At 43.5% G+C, this 19,882-nt stretch overlaps 2 protein-coding genes across 4 annotated transcripts; one reads left to right on the forward strand and one right to left on the reverse strand.

Annotated features, from left to right (window-relative positions):
- Window positions 1–229: 229 nt before the first annotated feature.
- septin2 (septin 2) lies at window positions 230–8,229 on the reverse strand. 3 transcript variants are annotated; one of them, XM_080503766.1, is made up of 13 exons: window positions 8,126–8,229; window positions 6,917–6,956; window positions 6,164–6,278; window positions 4,828–4,914; window positions 4,618–4,741; window positions 4,310–4,444; window positions 4,047–4,164; window positions 3,625–3,726; window positions 3,315–3,460; window positions 3,115–3,198; window positions 2,006–2,066; window positions 1,557–1,654; window positions 230–1,385 (listed from the first exon to the last, which is right to left on the reverse strand). In XM_080503766.1, exons 2-12 carry the CDS (start codon window positions 6,938–6,940, stop codon window positions 1,568–1,570), a joined length of 1,083 nt encoding a protein of 360 aa, XP_080359892.1. In that variant the 5' UTR covers window positions 6,941–6,956; window positions 8,126–8,229; the 3' UTR covers window positions 230–1,385; window positions 1,557–1,567. The 3 variants fall into 3 exon arrangements, with proteins under 3 accessions (XP_080359892.1, XP_080359890.1, XP_080359891.1); XM_080503764.1 differs by having other exon boundaries at window positions 2,006–2,069; XM_080503765.1 differs by having other exon boundaries at window positions 2,006–2,069; window positions 8,206–8,220.
- A 7,704-nt stretch (window positions 8,230–15,933) lies between these two features.
- On the forward strand, window positions 15,934–16,677 carry LOC308135765 (transcription factor Sox-14-like; the record flags this gene model as incomplete). Its single annotated transcript, XM_080503871.1, has 1 exon — window positions 15,934–16,677. One exon carries the CDS (start codon window positions 15,934–15,936, stop codon window positions 16,675–16,677), a length of 744 nt encoding a protein of 247 aa, XP_080359997.1.
- Between the last annotated feature and the right edge of the window lie 3,205 nt (window positions 16,678–19,882).

Here is a 19,882-nt window from a genome sequence, read left to right on the forward strand (position 1 = left end):
AACTTGTTCATATTTGTACATCTAACCAGGAAGTTGACAATATTAATGACATTGAAACTGAAGTGAACATGAGATGCTCAAATTCAGCTTTTTCTTGATTGTGCAACAAAAAAAATTTGGAGCTCCCTTTTCTTTTGAAACCACATGTATTGTCTATGCTCTCTTGAAGTGCTTGTAATTTGACACCAGCCCCCCCGAGATGAACACAAACCAAATGAGATCATTGTAGTTTAATAAAACTTTTATTACAATATATGCATTAATAACATTTGGTTCTTTAATGTTGGGTAGAAACAGCACAAAGAGGAATGTGAAGAACTCTCATCTTGGCTGGTGAGGAGAATGTTGGCCACATCGACCTCGCCTAACGCTCTTTTATGGCCACGGGGGGGAAACCACAAAGTAGCCAGCGGTTGGGACAAGTACAAGTCTGCGCCTCTTACGTCACACTGCACCGACGAAAAACACACCAAACCGTCACCGCTCCGCTCACATGACGTCACGCTACAGAGAGGAGAGGACACGGGGAGTGAACGTGTTCGGTTAATTGAGAGGACCAAAGAGGCGTCGCGCCTCATTAGTCAAGTCCTTCATTTACTGGGCATACAGGAAGACTGGAAGAGGTCAAAGGTCACAGTTTAATCTTTCTTTTCTTCTATTCACACTCGAAGGCAGCTGTACGTGGCGACACGGATGTGAAAACGGCACGAATATACACGGGCTAAAAAAGACGAGGCTGGCCTGGACACTGCAAAATATTCACCTTCATTTGTTTTTTTTCTCCCAAAAAGGTGAGAGCGACATGCATATGAGCAGAACACCAAGTAGGGAAAGAAAAAAAACTATTCGATAGTAAGCTTGTGTGGTCATGATCAGCTCTGAGCGCTCCGTTCAGAGAAATATTAATGGCATCTCTGTGTAAAAGGAATATAACAGGCTTTAGGTATTTATGCTACTAGTTTTGCCATCGTCGGCTCTCCCGTCGGAATCCTTCAATCGCAAAATGTCAAAAGAACAGAAGAAGCCATACTTTGGTTCACAGAATTAATAAATCAAAGATGTGAAAGAAGGGTAACAGAAAAATCCCAGTAAGAATAAATGCCACTGTTTTAAAAAGACGGTGTCACATGACTTCAATTGAACAGATTGTGCCGGTTTCATACAAATAACATGATAAAAAGAAAAAAGAAGTGTAAATAAATGATCGTAACACTGTTTGAATATACTTTGCTGTATGTATTAAACAAAAAAAACAAAACAAAACGGCTCCAGATCCCATGTGGACCCGGGGCGAAGCTAGTGGTGAGCAGACAGAGCCAATAACCAGACAGCTTTTGCACTTTCCTCATCTTCCTCTGGTCGAACTCGAGCAGCGGCTCAAATACCTGCAGGAGAGAGAGAGAGAGAGAGAGAGAGAGAAGACGATGATCCACACGTGATGACGTGGAACTAAAATGGAGCGCGACTTCAGTTGTATTCATTCTAAAAAAGATGCAGCACAACAAAGTAGGGCGACCGGTACAAAGTAACCCGAGTCCCAGAACAGTTGCACTGACCGTACGTTCGTTCACACGTGTTGGCCGTCCACCTCTCCGTCTCCTTGCTTCTGCATCTGGGCCTGCATCTTGGCGATCATCTCCTGCATTCGCCTCAACTGTACCGACACAGTGATATCAGTGAGATTTGAATAGTGGAATGCATGGCCGCTATGTTTAGAGTCTATGAGATCACTTGGTTAAGCCGACTATTGAGAATAACTGTGTGCATTAGAAATGCTCCACTGGAAACAGCTGCTCCCATTAAAAAAGAAAACAACAACAACCATAAAGACTAGTTTCCTTTCAGCTTTTAGTTCATGTACATTTGAAGGTTCTCCACGGAGAAAATAAAGTTATTCATTTACTTTTGCATACAGAAACAAAGCTGTGTATTTTTTAATCCATTTCAATAAAAAAGAAATGAAAGGTAAATGAGGAATCGTAAGATAGTGTCCGACGCATCTCACCTCAGCCTCCTTCTCCTGCAGGATTATATCCTTGTCCATTTCCTCTGGCTCCGGCCCCTTCCTGCTGTAATCACACGGCTCAACTTTACTTTTCATGATACCGTGATGCTAAAAAAAATATCTATTTGTTTTTCTGCAGAACATGTGCCAAACAGTCAAACGTTTCAAAAAGTTTGTTAACTCGTGAGACATATTAATGAAGCGGCGACGATCACGTCGGCCTTGCGCGTCCAGAGTTTTAAAGCAGCGTTAAGCGAACAGCGAAAGCCACACCGAGAGAGTGAAAGAATTGGGTTCAGTGGGGTTAGTTCAGAGAAGAGTGGAACTCTACAACATTGACCTACAGAGATGAAAGCAAGGAAGAGTCCAGAGAAAAAGGCAGTGAGTGCAGGAGTCAGGGGAACAGCACGACCTCCCACCCCGTATTGGAGAACAAAAAAAACAAAAAATACTGAAACGGTACCTCCACTCATGGGATGGGACAAATCAGAACCAGACCGCCACCACTGGGCTGATGGCGAGGCACTGTGAGGACAGTAAAACCACTCCCGTGTCCCGGGCTGGCTTTAGAGGGACAGTCTAAGAGTCTCTTTGGTCTACATGAAGGGGTTAAATGATGGTATACCCACACTGGGTTAAAGACACACGCAGTCATCTTTGTTTGCAACCTGTACGGACTGTAAACTACGCATTGCTGAACTGATCATGTCAAAACAACAACAAACTACACCCCACGACATGAAAATAGCTTTACTGCCGCACCTCCACGTTGAGGCGGTTTAATATGCGAAAATGACAAGTCGGGAGTGACTCGACTACAGAACGGATTCTACTTCCACGTTTCATTAAATAACTAAATAACTAAAAATAAGCGAAAGGCTGTAGCTGGACTTTAACCAACGCGCCACATAAAGCCGTCTGGACGCTCCAGCTGAGCTCAGCCATGTGTGTGTGCGTGTGTGTACATGCTTCATGTACATGACGACTTGTTTATTTCTAATCACGGGGCTGCTGCTGCTTGAGAGGTGGGGGAGGTGCGGGAAAAAGCAAGCTGACAGACAAGTACGTACGCAGGAGACAGAGGCAGAACGTAACCATGGGATGACAACCTGCCACCCCGCTTGAGGCGGTCCGAGCGGAAGTTCTCGTAGTGCAGGTCCTGGGTGACTTCCTGAAGGTCCTGCATGTGGGTTCTGTGAGGTTGGAGAGAAGTCGGAGGCATGAGCGAAAACCACTTGACGAACCACTCTTTTATTTTTTTTTTTAAGAGCAGCAGGTTGTGTTTTCGCTCTCCGTATCCGTCACTCACATCAGCATGGTGCGCAGCTTGAGGAAATCGTTGTGCTCTGGGTTCTCCACCTCCACCACTCCCCAGGGATACAGACGGCCCCGCACCTTCTTCCCTTTGGCTTCGATCTGCTGGTTGGAGCCCACGACTGCAAACGGGATGCTCGCCTGGACAAGAGAGGTGTTTTTTTTTTTTTTTTTTAAATAATCATCACTCTTAATATCTCCACAATAAAAAAACTAACAAAAAAACCCCCACCATGTTCAGTTTTTCTTTTGGAGTGCAACAATAATTCAGGTGCGAATTCATTAGTGGAGAACAGACATGTTACCTTCAGGATTCTGGTCTGCTCCTTGAAGTCTTCATCTTCATCGGACTCAGCGTCGGGAAGGTGATAAATCTTGATACCGTGCTCATCGATCTCATCGAGAATCTAAAAGGAAGAGCAAACATTGGTGAGTGTCTGTTAAGTAGGAGGACGACGAGCAACCTCGCAGCCGCTTCCCGAGAAACATCAATCGAGTTCAAACTTACATCTTCTGTAAATGAAACTGAGACTTCATAGTATTAAACGTGTCGTTTTTGTGAAGCCGTTTTATAAAATGCAATGAGAAATCAGCTGTGAGAAGACTGGCCACCGCAGCAAACATCAGATGCTATAAATACTGCTCATGACTGGGGGGAAAAGAAAGAAAAAAAAAAAAAAGAGAGAGAGAGAAATCTCTGAACAATGGGTAGATCTGTTGGCCTCACCCTGCGCTTGAGCCTCTCCCTCTCCCTGAGGGTGAGCGTGTCGGCCTTGGCGATGACAGGAACCACGTTGACCTTATTGTGAATGGCCTTCATGAACTGAACATCCAGAGGTTTCAGGCTGGTTGGGACAGGAAGTAGACAAAACGATTCGTGTTACGAGGGTGTGTTCGATAATGTTTAGTAGAATATAAAAAGACCTTTGTGGTTTTTATGTTAAAAAAAAAAAAGAAAAGAAAAGAAAAAAGCACGAGGCAGAACGTTACCCGTGGCCCAGTGGGGAGATGAAATAGAAGCAGCAGTGAACTCTATTGTCAACAATGTGTCTCCGGTTCAGCCCGCTCTCATCGTGGAGGTAGCGCTCAAACTGGTCGTCGATGTAACTGATGATGGTGCTGAAACTGGAGGAAAGAGTAAAGTCAAACAGGCACTTCTCTCAAAGCTCAGGTGGACACTGGATACTCCCTCCCCCCGTTATCTCGCTGTTCTAATCCCCGTTGTGTTACCGTGCGTGGTCACAACAAATCAGGCAGTTTGAGTCTAAAAAGATCTCGTTTCTCGAAGGACGTTGTACCAGTCTTGACTGTTGATGGCGTCTCCGTATCCTGGCGTGTCGACCACCGTGAGGCGGAGCTTAACGCCACGCTCCTCAATTTCTACCGTCGACGCTTCAATCTGAACGGTCCTTTCTATCTTTTCTGTTGGAGGAAAGCATCAAAGGCATAAATAATATGTAGATAATTAAAAAAAAAAAAAAAAAAAGAGGCTTGTGTGTGTAGATTACCTGCGGCTCCAGGGATTACTCTCTCAGGGTAAAGGTCAGTGAGGAAGAGGCTGTTGATCAAGGTAGATTTCCCAAGTCCGGACTCACCTTCAAATTACAGAGGATAATGATCATCATCATGATGATGCAGAGAAACTCAACACAAGATCAGCTCTAACTGAGAAAAGGCTATAATTAGTCAAACTCTCTTAAGGACCAGTCAGGTTACAGGCTGTTCAAACAAAACGGAACAAAGAACTCCTCACAGTGCTGCTCGCCGGGCCTCACTGCAGACTGAAGTACATGTCGAGCTGATACAAAAACCCGATGTCGACTATCACAACCATCAGGTGACTGATTATACATTCCTGGAGACGGTGGACACAAGCTGTCCAGTCAATCTGCCGCTTGAGGATGAATTTATACCAAATTGAAGGCAAGGAAAAATGCAAATACTCCGAAGAAACGTATTTGTATGTCTCTGGAAAAAAACAACAACAAAACTTTAAAAGCACAAAGGATCTTAAATCCACAGAGGAATATAAAAGACAAACGCACCATTGTTCTGCAAGCTACTACATGCTATTCATGACATATTACATGACAGAACTTCCGCAGTGTTGCATTGCTGCGCCAAGTGCACTCCAAGCATTACTGTCGTGGAATTTTCACAAGCCGAGAGCGGCATTGTTCTAACTTCCACCAAGGAGCCGGACCAACAGAGCACTCCCACTAAAAGTCAACACAACGTTAAACTCAAATTCTGGATGCGTCTTAACAAGAGAAATACTATAAAATGAGCTCGTGCTTTCAATGAGAGGTATAGCGATTGAATCTTTTTTCTAACTTGATTTTTTTTCTCAGCCAAGGAAAACAAGATTACGGTCAAGCGGGGGTCGAGCGGCGGGTTAAATCAGCTCCCGATGAATTCTCCTCCAGGAGAGAAACCAGTAGGCCTCCGTGTGAATCGGTCCCTCGAGGCTCGCGAGCAACATTCCTCTCCGGTTTATTTTAAAGCAGAAGGATGAGCAGTGTTTTCGGGGGAGTTTCTACCCTCCCCCCTCCTCCGCGAGCAGCACAAAAGGTTCGCACAGTCACAGAAGTCACATTAAAGAAGGGAAATGACGCTTAAGACGAATCGGCCATCGCATGCTCCGTACGCAGAAGCCAGTACGACGACGACATATAGCGGTTATCCCGACAAGCAGAAAAAAATATGTTCAGCCACTCAGGCACGACGTCGCCACAAAAGTCTCAATACACTCCGCAAAATGTTGAGACTCACAGACGTGATTATCAGTGATTATCAGCATCGCTTCCCAAACTAAACATTCCCCGTAGACAAAAGGCCACTTACCTACAACCATGAGAGTGAACTCAAACCCTTTTTTGACAGACTTGCGATGAACCTGGTTAGGCAAGTTGGCAAACCCAACGTACCCCGGGGTCTCGGGGTTGGTAAACTGCCCCTGCTGTAAGACAATCAAACAGACAAGGACAGGAGTCATTACCTCTGAGAAACACGTCTTTGATTAGATTTAGTTAAACAACACTAGGTACAAAAGTTTTAAACCACATCTGAGATTAGAAGAGTGTAGAAGTTATGTCTTTACAGCAAGGACGTCAAAACCAGTTACAAGTGCTACGACGGGAGGGAGACATCTGTTTGGGAACGAAGAGGGTATTTAGGCAGGTTACGGCCATCTGTTTGCAAAAACTCGCATCAGTTCAAGAGTTTACGATCCTTTTCCAACACAAGACAAGTCAGAGCAATGTAGTTTACAAGCTGGTGGCCGTGTTGGACAAAGAAACGGCACATTCTTGACGTTGTTTGCCGGAGAAGAAGAAATAAAGCCTAAATTCGCTGTCTGGTGTGATAAGCATGATTGAGGTGGATAATGAGCAGCGCAGTGATAATTGAATTAAATTCAACAGCCACACAATATTGGTGGAATTAACTGAAGCAGCACCAAAACAAGATAACGTTTCAAGGTGAAACCATCTTATTACAGTAATGCAGCAGTGAGGACAGATCCAAACAGCACAGGCAGGAATCTGGAACAGCAACATGCCATATTAGTACCGATCGGGTATCTTTTAACCGTCTTACCTTCATTTTGTCCGCCTGAGACATTTCTTTCTTGTTCAACCTGAAAAGATAAGATCATCAGTGAAATGCAAATATCAAAACAGTGCAGCACATTCATTTATACTCCGGTTCTGGCCTGTAATTCATGTCGTTGCAGTTACAGGCCTCAACGTGAGAGACAGGAAGTCTGGTTTGTGCTCTCAAAGGCTTGTGAGAGTCCTCGCCACAAAAAAAAAAAAAAAAAAAAAAAAGCGCTTCCTGCTTCAGTGACTGCATTTCAGCTGTGTCCCACTATAACACTACGACTTGAGGAAAGGAGATTAGGATAGGCTTGTGATGTTAATCTCAGCGTCTCTATGATGTGGATCATATTTGTTTACTTCCTTGTGACACAGGGTGCTTTTCAAGCAAACACTAAATTAGAGGGTTTGGATGTGGGAGGTGTGGCCCAAACACTTTTGAGAGGAGACTTAAGTGAATCTAAATTAAAGTCTATCAAGAGGAGGTCATACAGGCGTCTGTATAGATGTTTAAACCAAAAGTACAGAGATACATTTTGGAGAATGTCGTTACAATCAGAACTGTTGTACTCGTTGTGCTCAAAACTATAATGTGGGATGACAAAACGCAATCACGATCCATTGAAAGACAGAATAAACTAAACTGAGGAGTTGAGGGGATCGTTTTTCTGTATTTTTGGCATATTGGAGGCCCACGTTGAGTGTTCGAACAGAGCCTGAACACACCCACCGACTGAAAACCACTCCGCATCTTTATGTATATGGTACTTTAAACAAAAACACCTGACTGTTTCCCGGCTGTCCTGATTTAAAAAAAAAAAAACACGTGTTGAAGTTAGTTAACGAGCTAATTTAGAGCAGTTTTAAGTAGCTCCACCGACCTCTGCAGATTATCGCGAGGTGTTCGTCCGCTAACCGACGAACAGCGCGAGCCACCTCTCAAAACCTCCAACCGCTTGTTATTTAACCTCCGCCGCTTCTGTCGCCATTTTCACGAAAAAGCTGTGCAAAAACACACCGTTTTGTTTCCCCCAGGCTAACAGCGGCGGCTCGGCAAACTAGCAAATCTCGGCGGCGTTACCGCCTCTTAACTAGCCGAGTAGCTTCGCCTGCGGGACGGTAAACGGCTAACGGGCGCCCGCAATAACAACAAAGCCCGCTGAAATAAAGACAACAGCCTGGTGAATGAAGTAACGGGAAGACGCGTTACCGTACGGGTTTGTCCACGGAGAGAAAGAGAGAGAGAGAGAGAGGATGTGAAGATGAACAGAAGAGTTGGCGGACGGACACCTCAAATTCTTCAGATTCCGGTGCAGCAAGACAGACAGACCACAATGCACCGGGGGAGATCTCGCGCACGCACGCACGCGCGCGCGCACTCACAGGCCTTGGAGCATTATAGCGCCTTTCTTTTTTTTAAATAAACTGCATGGAAAGACAGTAATACGACATTCCAAAATACTTCACTGTAAAATTGGGAAAATTTGAGCTGAAGTTTGTTCTTGACTATCACAGGTAAAAATCACTGCTACGATGGTCAAATATGAATAATAATAATAATAATAATAATGATAATAATGCATGGGGGGATCTATATTGGATCTGTTATTTGCGCAAAGATCCCTCAATCGTGCCACCTAACCCTAACCCTAACCTACAAAGTGCACATAATATTATTCATACTACATTTCCGGGTTCAAGACGATGAGTGTTCAATAAGGTAACGCAATAATCCCCAAAATGGCTGTGATCAGATGTGGACTCTCATGCAACATGTAAAATTTGAGCTAAATCTGGACATGTACAGCCCACTCCCTGATTCCAGCAGGTAGCTCTATACCCAATGGTTGTTATAGTCACATGCCTGTGATCAGATGTGGACTCCAATACAATGTCGAAAGGTTGAGTCGGATTGGACCACGTTGAGAGTATTTAAAGTTCACTTCCTGTTTAATGGCGAATATTAAAGTTTGTGGCGTGGCCACGTCCACACCCTCAAATGGAACAACGACTAAAAGTCGTGTGATGAGGACCGGATTTTGACTCAACGTTGCGAAGTTTTAGGCAGAACGGAGCATATTCAGGTAATTTACACTCCACTTCCTGTTTCCAACAGGTGGCGCCACGGCTGATTGTCATCATTGTGATGTGACTGTGATGAGGACAAAACTCTGACGCAATGCATCAAGTTTGAGGCCATTCTGACCGTGTTCAGGCTATTTTCATTGCACTTCCTGTTCCATGGCGAGCATCATGCTATCAAATTACACTGCCAGTGAGAGTCATCATATGGTTGAGGACCGGAATCACACGCAATGTGTCAAATTTGAGGCCGATCAGGTCATGATAAGGCCTTTTACACCGCATTTCCTGTTTTACGGTGAACCGTCAAAATTTGTGGCGTGGCTGTGGCCATGCTCTCAGACCTTTGTAAGAGATTTTGAGAACCAGTCCCTCACTAATCCCTTTTCCATCCACAGAAACACATTTGAGGTCAACTGGAATTACCTCCAGGACGAATTTACTCTTGAAACTGTGTCCGTTTGGGCACAAATTAGCCAAAATCTTCCATATTTTTAAAAATAGTCGATTTCCTGTTGGGTTTTTTTGGATTTGAATCTGTTGACCTTTTTGTGCGGCTTGGGGTGTTACATATGTGTACCGGATGTCGTAGCTCCAGGTGAAACGTGATGCTGGACCTTAAGCTTCTAAATTTTGTAGGTGTTGTTTGTTTAGCCATTTTGCGAGTCATGTTTAAAAGCTTTACATGAATATGGAATTACTTCTTAACTAACTTCTCAACCAAATCCTTATCTCTGACTCCAGCAGTGGTTGTTTCGTTCCTTGGAAGACGCTTTGAAAAGATGTCCATGCCGGATTCTGAAACCGGATTCTGGTGTATCTATAAATAACCTACTGCGTGGGTTTACGGCTGTGGCTCGTTGGTCTAGGGGTATGATTCTCGCTTTGGGTGCGAGAGGTCCCGGGTTCAAATCCCGGACGAGCCCTCATATTTTTATGTCAATCTATTTTTTTGCTTTCAATTTAAAGACCTTAAATTAACAGCAAATATTTTGAAAACAGTACAATTAAAATAGTGACTGCTTGACTGCTTTACGCTTACTGTGTGAACAAAAAACAAAAAAAGGAAAAGGGTTTGTCACATACTGACCTCTTGTGGACGCCGCTGGGAGCACAGTTGAGCTTTTATAAGTTGTCTCTTTGTCTTGCAATGACACCGTCGCCTTGCAAGAATGTGTCAAGCGCTACACACTGGTGGCTCAGATGTTCTCAGTTTGTTATTAAAATTGGTGCATGCGTTGCAGCTCTGTGGTTTGCAGGCTTGTTTCATTTCCTCCTTTGACTGCATCAGCTGTAAAAGAGGAAATTCATTATCTGATCTTGTTTTAAAATAGCTTGTGGAACCCCTCTCCCTCCCCCCTCCCCATTTGTGCTGTATTAATACAGTACATGGCTGTAATTACTTTGCAGTATGTTTCAGTCATTTAGCCCACCAAACCAGGACTATTTGATACCTTTTGTCTTCACCCTGTGGGAGCTTATCAGAGGTGACAGCATCTCTGCCCCCCCTGCCTCCTCTCTGACTCTGGACAGCCACTGCTTTCCTTAAACCGAGTCCAAGATGTAGCTCGGTAAATACCAGCTTCTTCCCCCTTTCCTGTCACAGCCAGCCATATCATCGCCACAGGAGCTACACTATTTCCATTATTTTCATAAGCCTCTTAGTGGTGCCATGTGCCGTCATTGGTAGTGTGGCTTCATACCACCAGACACGTGACTCTCTATACATTTTAAGTGCCCCGTTCCTGATAACACGTGTTACAAGGGTTTTCGTTATACCCAAAATGAAAGTGGGACTGTGGTAATTCCTGTGTTTTACACGGGACGCTGTAATCCACTTTGTCGTAGAAAAGAAGCCAGCGACATAGATGAGCATTAAGAACCAACAATGTTTTCCATCATGTTCTGTTCACAGAAGAGTGTTCAGCTGGGCAGCGGATGGAATCAGGGTGAATTCAATTATCTGAAGGAATTTGATACAAAGGAGATTTGAGGAACTCCATGAGAGAATTCATCATTTATTATTGTCAGGATATTCAGCATCACCACATTACATCACATTCCAAGTTCACACTGCTCTTCAGTGTAACAGCAACACGACGTCACCCTGATATCCAGGAATGTCACTGATGGTTTAAGATTACAGGTTTGAAACACATTTTAAAGTGAGGACTTAAAATAGGTCATTTCTATTTGTATATCATAACGTGACGATCAGATTGAATGGAGCCATGATAATCCACGACACGGGTCAAACTTTAAGATCCTGAGTATTTCCAAAAAAAAGAACAACTGTGAAAATATTGTGGTTTTAGAAAAACTAATTGAGCATTTACAGACAACCGCCATATTCTGACCTTCACGCAGGCTTTCTTCAAGAGCGTCAAGTTCAGCGAAAGCCAAATGAGAAAGAAACACTCCTCCTCTCCTCCCACCATCACACTACACTCTCATCACCCCCGTTAACCAGAGTGTCACTTAAAGTAAGCGTCTGCCTGCTTAGCCGGCACCTTTCACTTCTCAAGCGGCACTTAATTTAATGCAGGACATTTTAAATCTCTTGCCTCTGTGGCACTGAGTAGCTGACAAATGCCTGGTTTTGCAAATGTATCTCATTGACTGCTGACTCGGTTGTATTACAAGCTGACTGATAGGGGCTGCCGCCGTAATGTGGCCCCCAGGTTTATCCTCAGATGTCGGAGGGAGTGTATTAATTTAGTTTAGACGGGGCCTTGCCGAAGTGTTCTGGCGGGCAGAGCCGAGCAGACACACAGCCTTGGATTGAAGCTATCAGCCACACAGCAAAGCATATTCCACCATCAATGTGTCAGGGCGAAAGCTATTAAAACCCGCTTTACTTTTCCTAAGTATCATGAGAATAAGCACAAGATTTAGTGAAATCCTTCCCAGAGCAGAGAAAATCTTGGGGATTTTCCCCCTGAAATGTTTCCTAATGGACCGCTCAGAAGTGTCAGAAGCTCTGGTTCGCCTTAAATGTTTTTTTTGGGGGGGGATTTCAAGGAATTTATTTGCAGCTGAAGGGACAAAATTTGAAGTCGGTTTGTGCATCTGAACTTTATGCATCCTCGCACAGAGACATAATCGTGGGTTCACACACAAGAACCTGGCCAACGTTTACAAAAACGTCCGATTTCCATAAAATGTGAAAGAGATCGAGTCTCATCACGGTCTGCTTGTACGCTTGTATTTTGGTTTGTTTTTGTCAATATTGCATCAATTCTCTCTTATCTTGTAGATATTCTAAAATGAAGAAATCAGACAGAAAGACTTGACTGTTTTGATTCACAAATCTGAACTATTTTTTGGATCTTAGCTGAGCGCGTTGAAGAAATCGACACAGTGATGAAGGACTTTGACCAAGAAGAATTTATTTTCCAGAAAGTCGTTTGTGACCCTTTCTCATAGTTTCTTTGATTTCTCACTAAAACATATGATGAGCTTAACTTCATAACCCGCAGGCCCAGGTGATGAAAGGCTTCAGTCTGATCACAAAAATATTCATGTTAGAAATGTATACAAAGCATCCAAATCAAGACAATAAAATGTGAAAACTGGGCTTTATAATGGAAAAGAAAAAGAAAAGAAATGTCAGAAAAAAAAATCAATATTGAATCCGGATGTGGCCGTAGACAAAGCAACGTGAAGGAGATGGCCAGATGTGACTTCAAATGACAAAAAGTGACCATTTTAAAGGCACAAGGAGACACAAACCAGTTGACATTGGTCACTGTCAAACGAGGACAGCGACTTGTTAAATGATCAGAGTTGTCCCAGTTCAGAAATATCTGCTTACCAATGAATATGAAGAACATATTTGGCAGAGCTGAGAGACAATGACTCATTCTCCAAATTAGACCCTTTTTCATTCAACGGTTGAATGATGGAGACCCGGCAAAGGATCTGCAGTGTTGACTTCACTGCTTAAAATGGTATTTTTCTGAACAAAGTCAAATGTTAAATATGCTAATTGAGTTTTACTTTTGGACACTCCAGAAGAGTCTGACGAGGAGCGCCGTCAGGCTTTCACGGGGATGAGGATCCGCAATCAAGTTCTGCCAATAAGCGTTGGGTTCGTCAGTACGATCAATTGGCAAACAGTGTCCTTTTCTTTCCGTCCAACGTTTAGTCGACTTGATAGATCCCCTTCCTTGTCAGATGTTGGCACGCTCCCCGGCCTGGAGTGCCTGGCCCGCCTCTCTGTGTCGTCTTTCATTTCCTTTTCACCCCCAGGTCTTTCTGTACCTGTCAATTTCTTTCTACAGTGTGACTCCCTAATCCACCTGAGTGCATAGAGGACAGTTTTGACATAAGAAGAAAAGATAGACTCCTAAGGAGAGGACCAGTATCTTTAGAGCCTGAGGGGGGGGATAACCGGATTACCAGAGCTATTTTGTGCTGCTGGCAGTTTTTCTTATTACCCATTTCTAACCCCCCCCCCCCCCCCCCAACCCACCACCCCATCTCCTCAGAGTTGAAATGCTGCCCTTTCTTAGAAGTAACTCCAAACACTGACAAGTACACAAAACACCAACACATGCCCCCCCCCCCCCCCCCCCCCCCCCTCAACTAAAACAACTGGAAGCTTTGTGCAGGATAAATAAATGTTGTTTCCTCCCTTCATGTCGTCTGCCTCACATTTCCTCCTCCTGCGGAAAACTCTCTAAAACACGGGCCCCTCCGCGGAGGCAGTAATTGCCTCGGCGGTGGCAGCAGGTGCCTCCTGTGTGCAGGGCCGGCCTGGACCCACAGCGTAGCAGATAACGGCAACATCCACCAAGCCGCCGTCTGAACCCCGCCGCCAATAAACCTTTATCCCTCCGGCCCTCCGTCCGCTGTGACGGAGCACCACGAAGGAAAAAAAAAAAAAAAAAAAAAAACACTCCCCGGAAACGTCTTATCGTCTCCGCCGACGACGACCCGCGCGCCACTGGATCTTTTATGTCCCGTTTATTTGGCCTCTGAGGCGGCCCGCTGTGCCTTTCATTCTGGGAGGTAAATGAAATAAAGGCCACACTCTGTGCTGCTGGGATGATATCTGACTTTATCTTTTTCCAACCTGAACCTGAAACACCCCCCCCCCCCCCCGAGCTTCAACTCACCGCTGCAGGTCCGTCTGCAGCCAAACACCACCACTCCTCTGTTTATAGAAATAATCCCTTGAGCAGGAGCAGTTTTGTTGTTTTTTTTGTTGTTGTTTTTTTTGCGGAGGACCTGGAAGCTTCCAACGTAGACACTTGCAAAGACCGAATGAAAGTCCTCACAAAATTAACTTCCTGAGTGAATTTTCCCAAGAGAGGAGGTGTTTTTAAAACTGTGGAAAGAGTGAGACACCCCCCCCCCCCCATCCACAGAGCTCACACTGCACCTCCACCCTCCTCGACTCTCCTGCCAAGTAGTCCTTTTTATTTGAATGCCAGAAGTCCCTTTTTTTTTCTTCTTCTTGCTCACAATGATTTTGAACAGGTGTTTTCAAACTATATATGGTGGGGTTTTTGGTTTTTTTACACTCTGTTTACGCCTTTTAATGGTGACCTCTCAAAACTTGAAAAGGAAAAACTCACGCTGGGAAAAGTTACCATTCACTTCTCATCAATGTCATTTCAATAACAGACAGGGCCGCCGAAGCAGGAATTTGATCAGATAAGCGGTGGTAATTTTTGAAAAAACTGTTGCAATCAATGTAGTCACTCGGCCTGTGAAGCATGACTGTGATTAATATTGATTCTGCGGAGGAGGAGGAAGGCAAAGGTGAACCACTTGCACACATATAGATATACAGTGTAATAAGCCAACGTCACATCGCAGGAATGTGATTTAATGATTATGGTTTGACGACATATTTGTTTTGAAAGTGCAAAACCCAAGGACTGAAGTTGTGACCTGGAGTCTCGTCCTCTCAGTTTGACTTGATCTATATGTTTGAGCAGCCAAATGAAGTAAATATAATTATCACACAAACATCTACACATCAATTTAGAGTTTGTTTTTTTGTTTTTTTAACTAAATACCTAGATTTAAAAGCCCCTTTAGACACTGCCCATACAAATATTCTCTCAGTCCAGAAGTATGAAGTAAATCCCATTCAAATGTCTTTGTGGGCCATCATCAGAATATTAAACGTTTACTTTAAAACCATTCTGTCTAATAAAGAGAGCTTTAAAATAATGAAGAGCGAGTTCATCTCCCTGGATTGAACTCTCTATTCGCAATGCATATAGTCATGGGCAGCTTTAGTTCAGGAAAGGTCCCCAACTTTGATAAAAAAACAAAAACAAAAAAAACATTTAAATTTCGATTGTCCTGCTTGTATTTGGGTTTACTTTTTCCTCTGTTTGCTTCCTGCCCGCATGCCTGCACTTGTCTCAGTGGAGATTCGGTGAGACTAAACGCTGCTGGAGAGAAAGAAGAGGGGGTGTTCCTCACACATGTGGAAGGCCTCCAGTCACTTTTGTGTGTGTGTGTGTGTGTGTGTGTGTGTGTGTGTGTGTGTGTGTGTGTGTGTGTGTGTGTGTGTGTGTGTGTGTGTGTGTGTGTGTGTGTGTGTGTGTGTGTGGGGATTACAGCGCTCTTTCGTTCCCATTGGCCTGGCCCGCCGTGACAGCGGCGTGCTGATGAGTGGATGACATGCCCAGCATCATCCATAACAAGCTTCCGACTTGTGACTCCCATTCATGCACCGGAGCTTTGGCTTTTTGTACTTTTCAGTGCCACTTTGTGCAGATGTTTCAGTCTATTTTGGATCCTGGTATCTTCTAAGTGAAAAAAAAAACAAAAAGGAGAAAGGTTTTTTTCCCCCCCTTTTCTCTTTTACGCACGAGAGGAGCATGCCTTTTAAAGAGGGATAACTTGTTTTTAAAGTGTAATTGACGAGTTTTGTTTGTTTTTTTTCCCCCCATTAATGATTCAGCTCTTAAAATGGCAAAACCTTTAGATCACATCAAGAGACCCATGAACGCCTTCATGGTTTGGTCCAGAGGACAGAGGAGGAAAATGGCCCGGGAAAACCCCAAAATGCACAACTCTGAAATCAGCAAGCGGCTCGGCGCGGAGTGGAAGATGCTCCCGGACTCCGAGAAGCGTCCGTACATCGACGAGGCCAAGCGGCTGCGGGCTCAGCACATGAAGGAGCACCCGGACTACAAGTACAGACCCCGGCGCAAAGCCAAGAGTCTCCTGAAGAGGGACCGCTTCGTCTTCCCGCTGCCGTCGTTCCTCGGGGACGCGGCGGACCACTTGAAGGGATTCTCCATTGACTCCTTCCTCGTCCCCGGGGATAAAGCCAGAGCTCTGCTCGCTCCCTCCTCCTCCTCTTCCTCCTCTTCCTCGTTCTCGCTCCTGGAGCCGGTGGCGCAGTTCAGCACCGGAGCTGTCCAGCGGCTGGCGGAGATGCAGCCGCACGCGTTGACCGCGGGCGCGCCGCCGTACGGCGCGCACACCTTCGGGTACCAGACTGGGGGGTTTGGGGGTCTTGGTTGCCCCGGGCCGGGACAGCACACCCACGCCCACCCGTCAGCCTCCAGCCCGGGCTACTTGGTGCCGTGTAACTGTAGCGCCTGGTCCGCGGCCGGTTTACAGCCTCAGGTGGCCTATATCCTGTTCCCCGGGGGGGTGACCAAGACCGACCTGGACTCCTACTCCTCCCCCGGATCCACGGTGTGACCGTCTGGGTACTTTCGAGGCGCATTCCGCGGGGTGGACAAAGTTTACGCACAGACTCTCCACGCGTAATTCAAAAGGCAGAGACAAAAACTTTACCGTCACGTCGTTTACCGTTGACAAATATAAGCAGCAGAACCGCTCGCTTCTAATAATACAACATTCCCCCCACTTGATAAATGCAACAAATTACTTTAAAAACACACCAAGATCCCGTTTACCGGTGTAATTGTTCAACAATTGGTTGATTAATCCAAAGATGTTATTTTGATACTCGTTTGCAAGAACAATAAACTTAATAATTAAAAAAAAAAAATGGTGTGAGTTGCCAGTGTATATTTAGTTGGTTGTATGAATGCACCCTTTAGGCTGTTTAAAAAAATAAGACTTTTGTTCACAGTTTAAATGTACAGGTTGTTCAAAACAATGTAAACTGCAATTTTCAAATTCGAGTATTTTATTCTGACCTGTTTATTCTTGTACATATATGTTACAGTGCGTCGGTGGCCTTGTTTCTTCTTTTTTTATATATATATATTAATGTGGAAATAATAAATGTTACCAGAAGTATTATTTTTCCCATGTTTGGTCTGTGAGAGGATGCATTTTTTCAAACAAATATTTGCAAAAGTTCAGGTGCTGTCTAAAATGTGAACTTATTCAGGTGTGTAAAGATGATATAAATATCTTTTTTTATGTTAAACATCAGCTAACTCCAGAATATTATGTCTCCATTTTCCTGATGAGCTGAGAATACTTACTTTAAACAAGCTGTTGACACAGTACAGGAGCATCACAGCCAGTGAGGAAGACGACTGGAATAAGTGTCTAAAGTCTTGTCATGTTTTGGCACAAAACAGAGTTTTACGGTTTAAACAACAGTGAAGTATCGGTGGACGATTAGAGCAAAAATAGATACTTATGCAGTTGTTGAGAAAGTGAACATGCAAAAAGTAAAATACTAAGAGGTCATCAGAGATACTATGTTTTTTTCACGTTTTTCACTGCACACTGAAAACACAAAAGCTTCAGTCGCCGTAAAATCCCCTGTTGAACAGTCTGAACCTGTGAACTCTGACCACCCAACTGGCATTGTTTAGGTTGACAACGCAGGAAAGCAGCAACGCTTCTGGACTGTACTACACCTTAGGTGTTTTTTATTTGTGATTGTTTTTCTGTGGTAATGTACCTTTTTTATATATATTTGCACATCTTACACAGTGGTAAATGGCTGATGTTCTTTTTTTTTTCTGTTTTGGCAACACTCACCAGAAGGGATGGTGGTGACCTCTCTGCACCTCCAGAAGGTCTATGGGGGGACTGTAAAGGCGACATCCTCTGGATTTACAGTGTCGATCACTCTGCAGCATCCCGGGGTACTTAAATAAGATGACACTTTCAATCCTCAAAGAATCTAAGATGTTATTCACTGTTTGGATCAAAGCTGAAGTTTTCACTTCTTACAAAGCGACGTTAAACATGTTTCCATTGTATTTGGGGCTTTTTAAGGAGAATTTAGTGAATAAACACTCTGGGTTTTGCAATTTCCAAAAATAAAAAGACATTTAAATGAGTTCCATCTTAAAATATTCGTTTTCAATAACAAGTAACAATGAAAGTTTAATTTCTGGTGAAGATTCAAGAGAAACTAACTGGTTGTGGTAAAAAAAAAAAGTTAAAAAATCAATGAACTTGAGTTGTTTAAAGTGCATAAGGCATGAAATAACGTGTGTGAGGAGCCTTTGGAAAGTCTCTATACACGTATGTCACTTTCATGGTGCACATTCATGAAATGTCCTGTTAAACACGAAAAGCTGATTTCACCATTTTAAACATGTCAGACTCCACCCAGTCTCTCTCCTAAACGTACGTTTTACACGATGAGGAGTTAGATTGGGTCGTCTCATGACGAGGAACTTTGGAAATGGATGTGTTTATATCAAAGCGACATAAATAGGGATTAAACCCTCCGAGTTTAGTGATCGTGCTGCTGAAGTTTCAATGGCAAGAAATCTGGTCATTTCAAAACAGGCTCCGACTTTGGTATGTGAATATTATCCGTCTTTTATAGGACAACATATGTTTAAATGAATTATTTTAAGCCCGATGTGGTATAAAAGGATGATTCATAACAACTGTTTTAAAGAGAAAAATCAATGAAAAATTACACATATTTCTCTATTGGATGTTTAGAAATAGTCTAAATGGGCTTTTGTCCATCTTTTATCATGTTCCAAGCATTATTCAGTGTGGTATTTAGGAAATATGATAAATATCATTTTCACATCTGCGCTTAGCAGATGTAAATGTCCCTGTGATGTAAAATAAATCACTGAGGTCCGGTCTGTGCATGTGGAGGTGAAGAAGGGAAGAGTTCCCATGTACGATATGAGTGATGTGTATGTATTTTCACATCCCACATCCCACGAGACGCCCGGGTCACATGGGATCTGCCAGAGAAATGGCGAGGGACGAAAAACCACGGTGGGTCTCCTCAAAGGTAATAGATTACTTTTCAAAATTCTATGTTTTGGCATCGAGGAGGACTGAGCTCTGACATGGAACGTAAGAATTTACATAAATGAGGTTAATTCACTTACATTTTATCTTTATATGCGATGCTGTCCTTTACGTAAAGCTACAAATGATAGAAAACACATGATGATTCACACACCTAGTGACGGTTGATGGTCTGGCCTCACAGTGGGAGAGTCCCTGGTTTGATTCCCGGGCTTGGAGGCCTTTCTCTGGGGAGTTTTCATGTTCTCCTTGTGTCTGTTTTTTTTTTTTCAGCATACTTCCATTTAGGATAAATCTAATAATAATAGATATATTATAATGATATAATGAAAATATCTACGCTTTGACACAATTCCCTGCATTATGAAGTGTTTTATTTACACCTCTCTCCTGACTGGGATGTAAATCCCCTCATATTAAAGGTGAATGTCTACAGTGAATTCACATCCTGACATCACAGCGTATTTCATTTTGAAAGAGAGACAGAATTATGTGTGGCTGAAACCTCGGTTCAATCACGAGCTGCTGCTGTGTCTCGTTTCATCAGATTTTAAGTTGTGCCCAAAAAATTCTATATATATATTTTTTTTTTTTTAAGCTGATCACAGTCATCAGTTATGTCTCATATTGTCCAACAGGATATATTATAAGAATACATGTTAGGTTTTCTAATACAGGTCATATTGGT

This window comes from Blennius ocellaris, assembly GCF_963422515.1.
Source record: "Blennius ocellaris genome assembly, chromosome: 10".
NCBI classification, from domain to species: domain Eukaryota; kingdom Metazoa; phylum Chordata; class Actinopteri; order Blenniiformes; family Blenniidae; genus Blennius; species Blennius ocellaris.

Excerpts from the sequence above, each read along its gene's own strand:
- septin2 (XM_080503764.1), bottom strand. The coding sequence starts at position 6,940 with ATGTCTCAGGCGGACAAAATGAAG. Across the intron at positions 4,165-4,309 it reads ATCTCCCCACTGGGCCACGG|CCTGAAACCTCTGGATGTTC; the intron begins GTAACGTTCTGC and ends TGTCCCAACCAG. Across the intron at positions 3,727-4,046 it reads GGGAGAGGCTCAAGCGCAGG|ATTCTCGATGAGATCGATGA; the intron begins GTGAGGCCAACA and ends TCTTCCTTTTAG.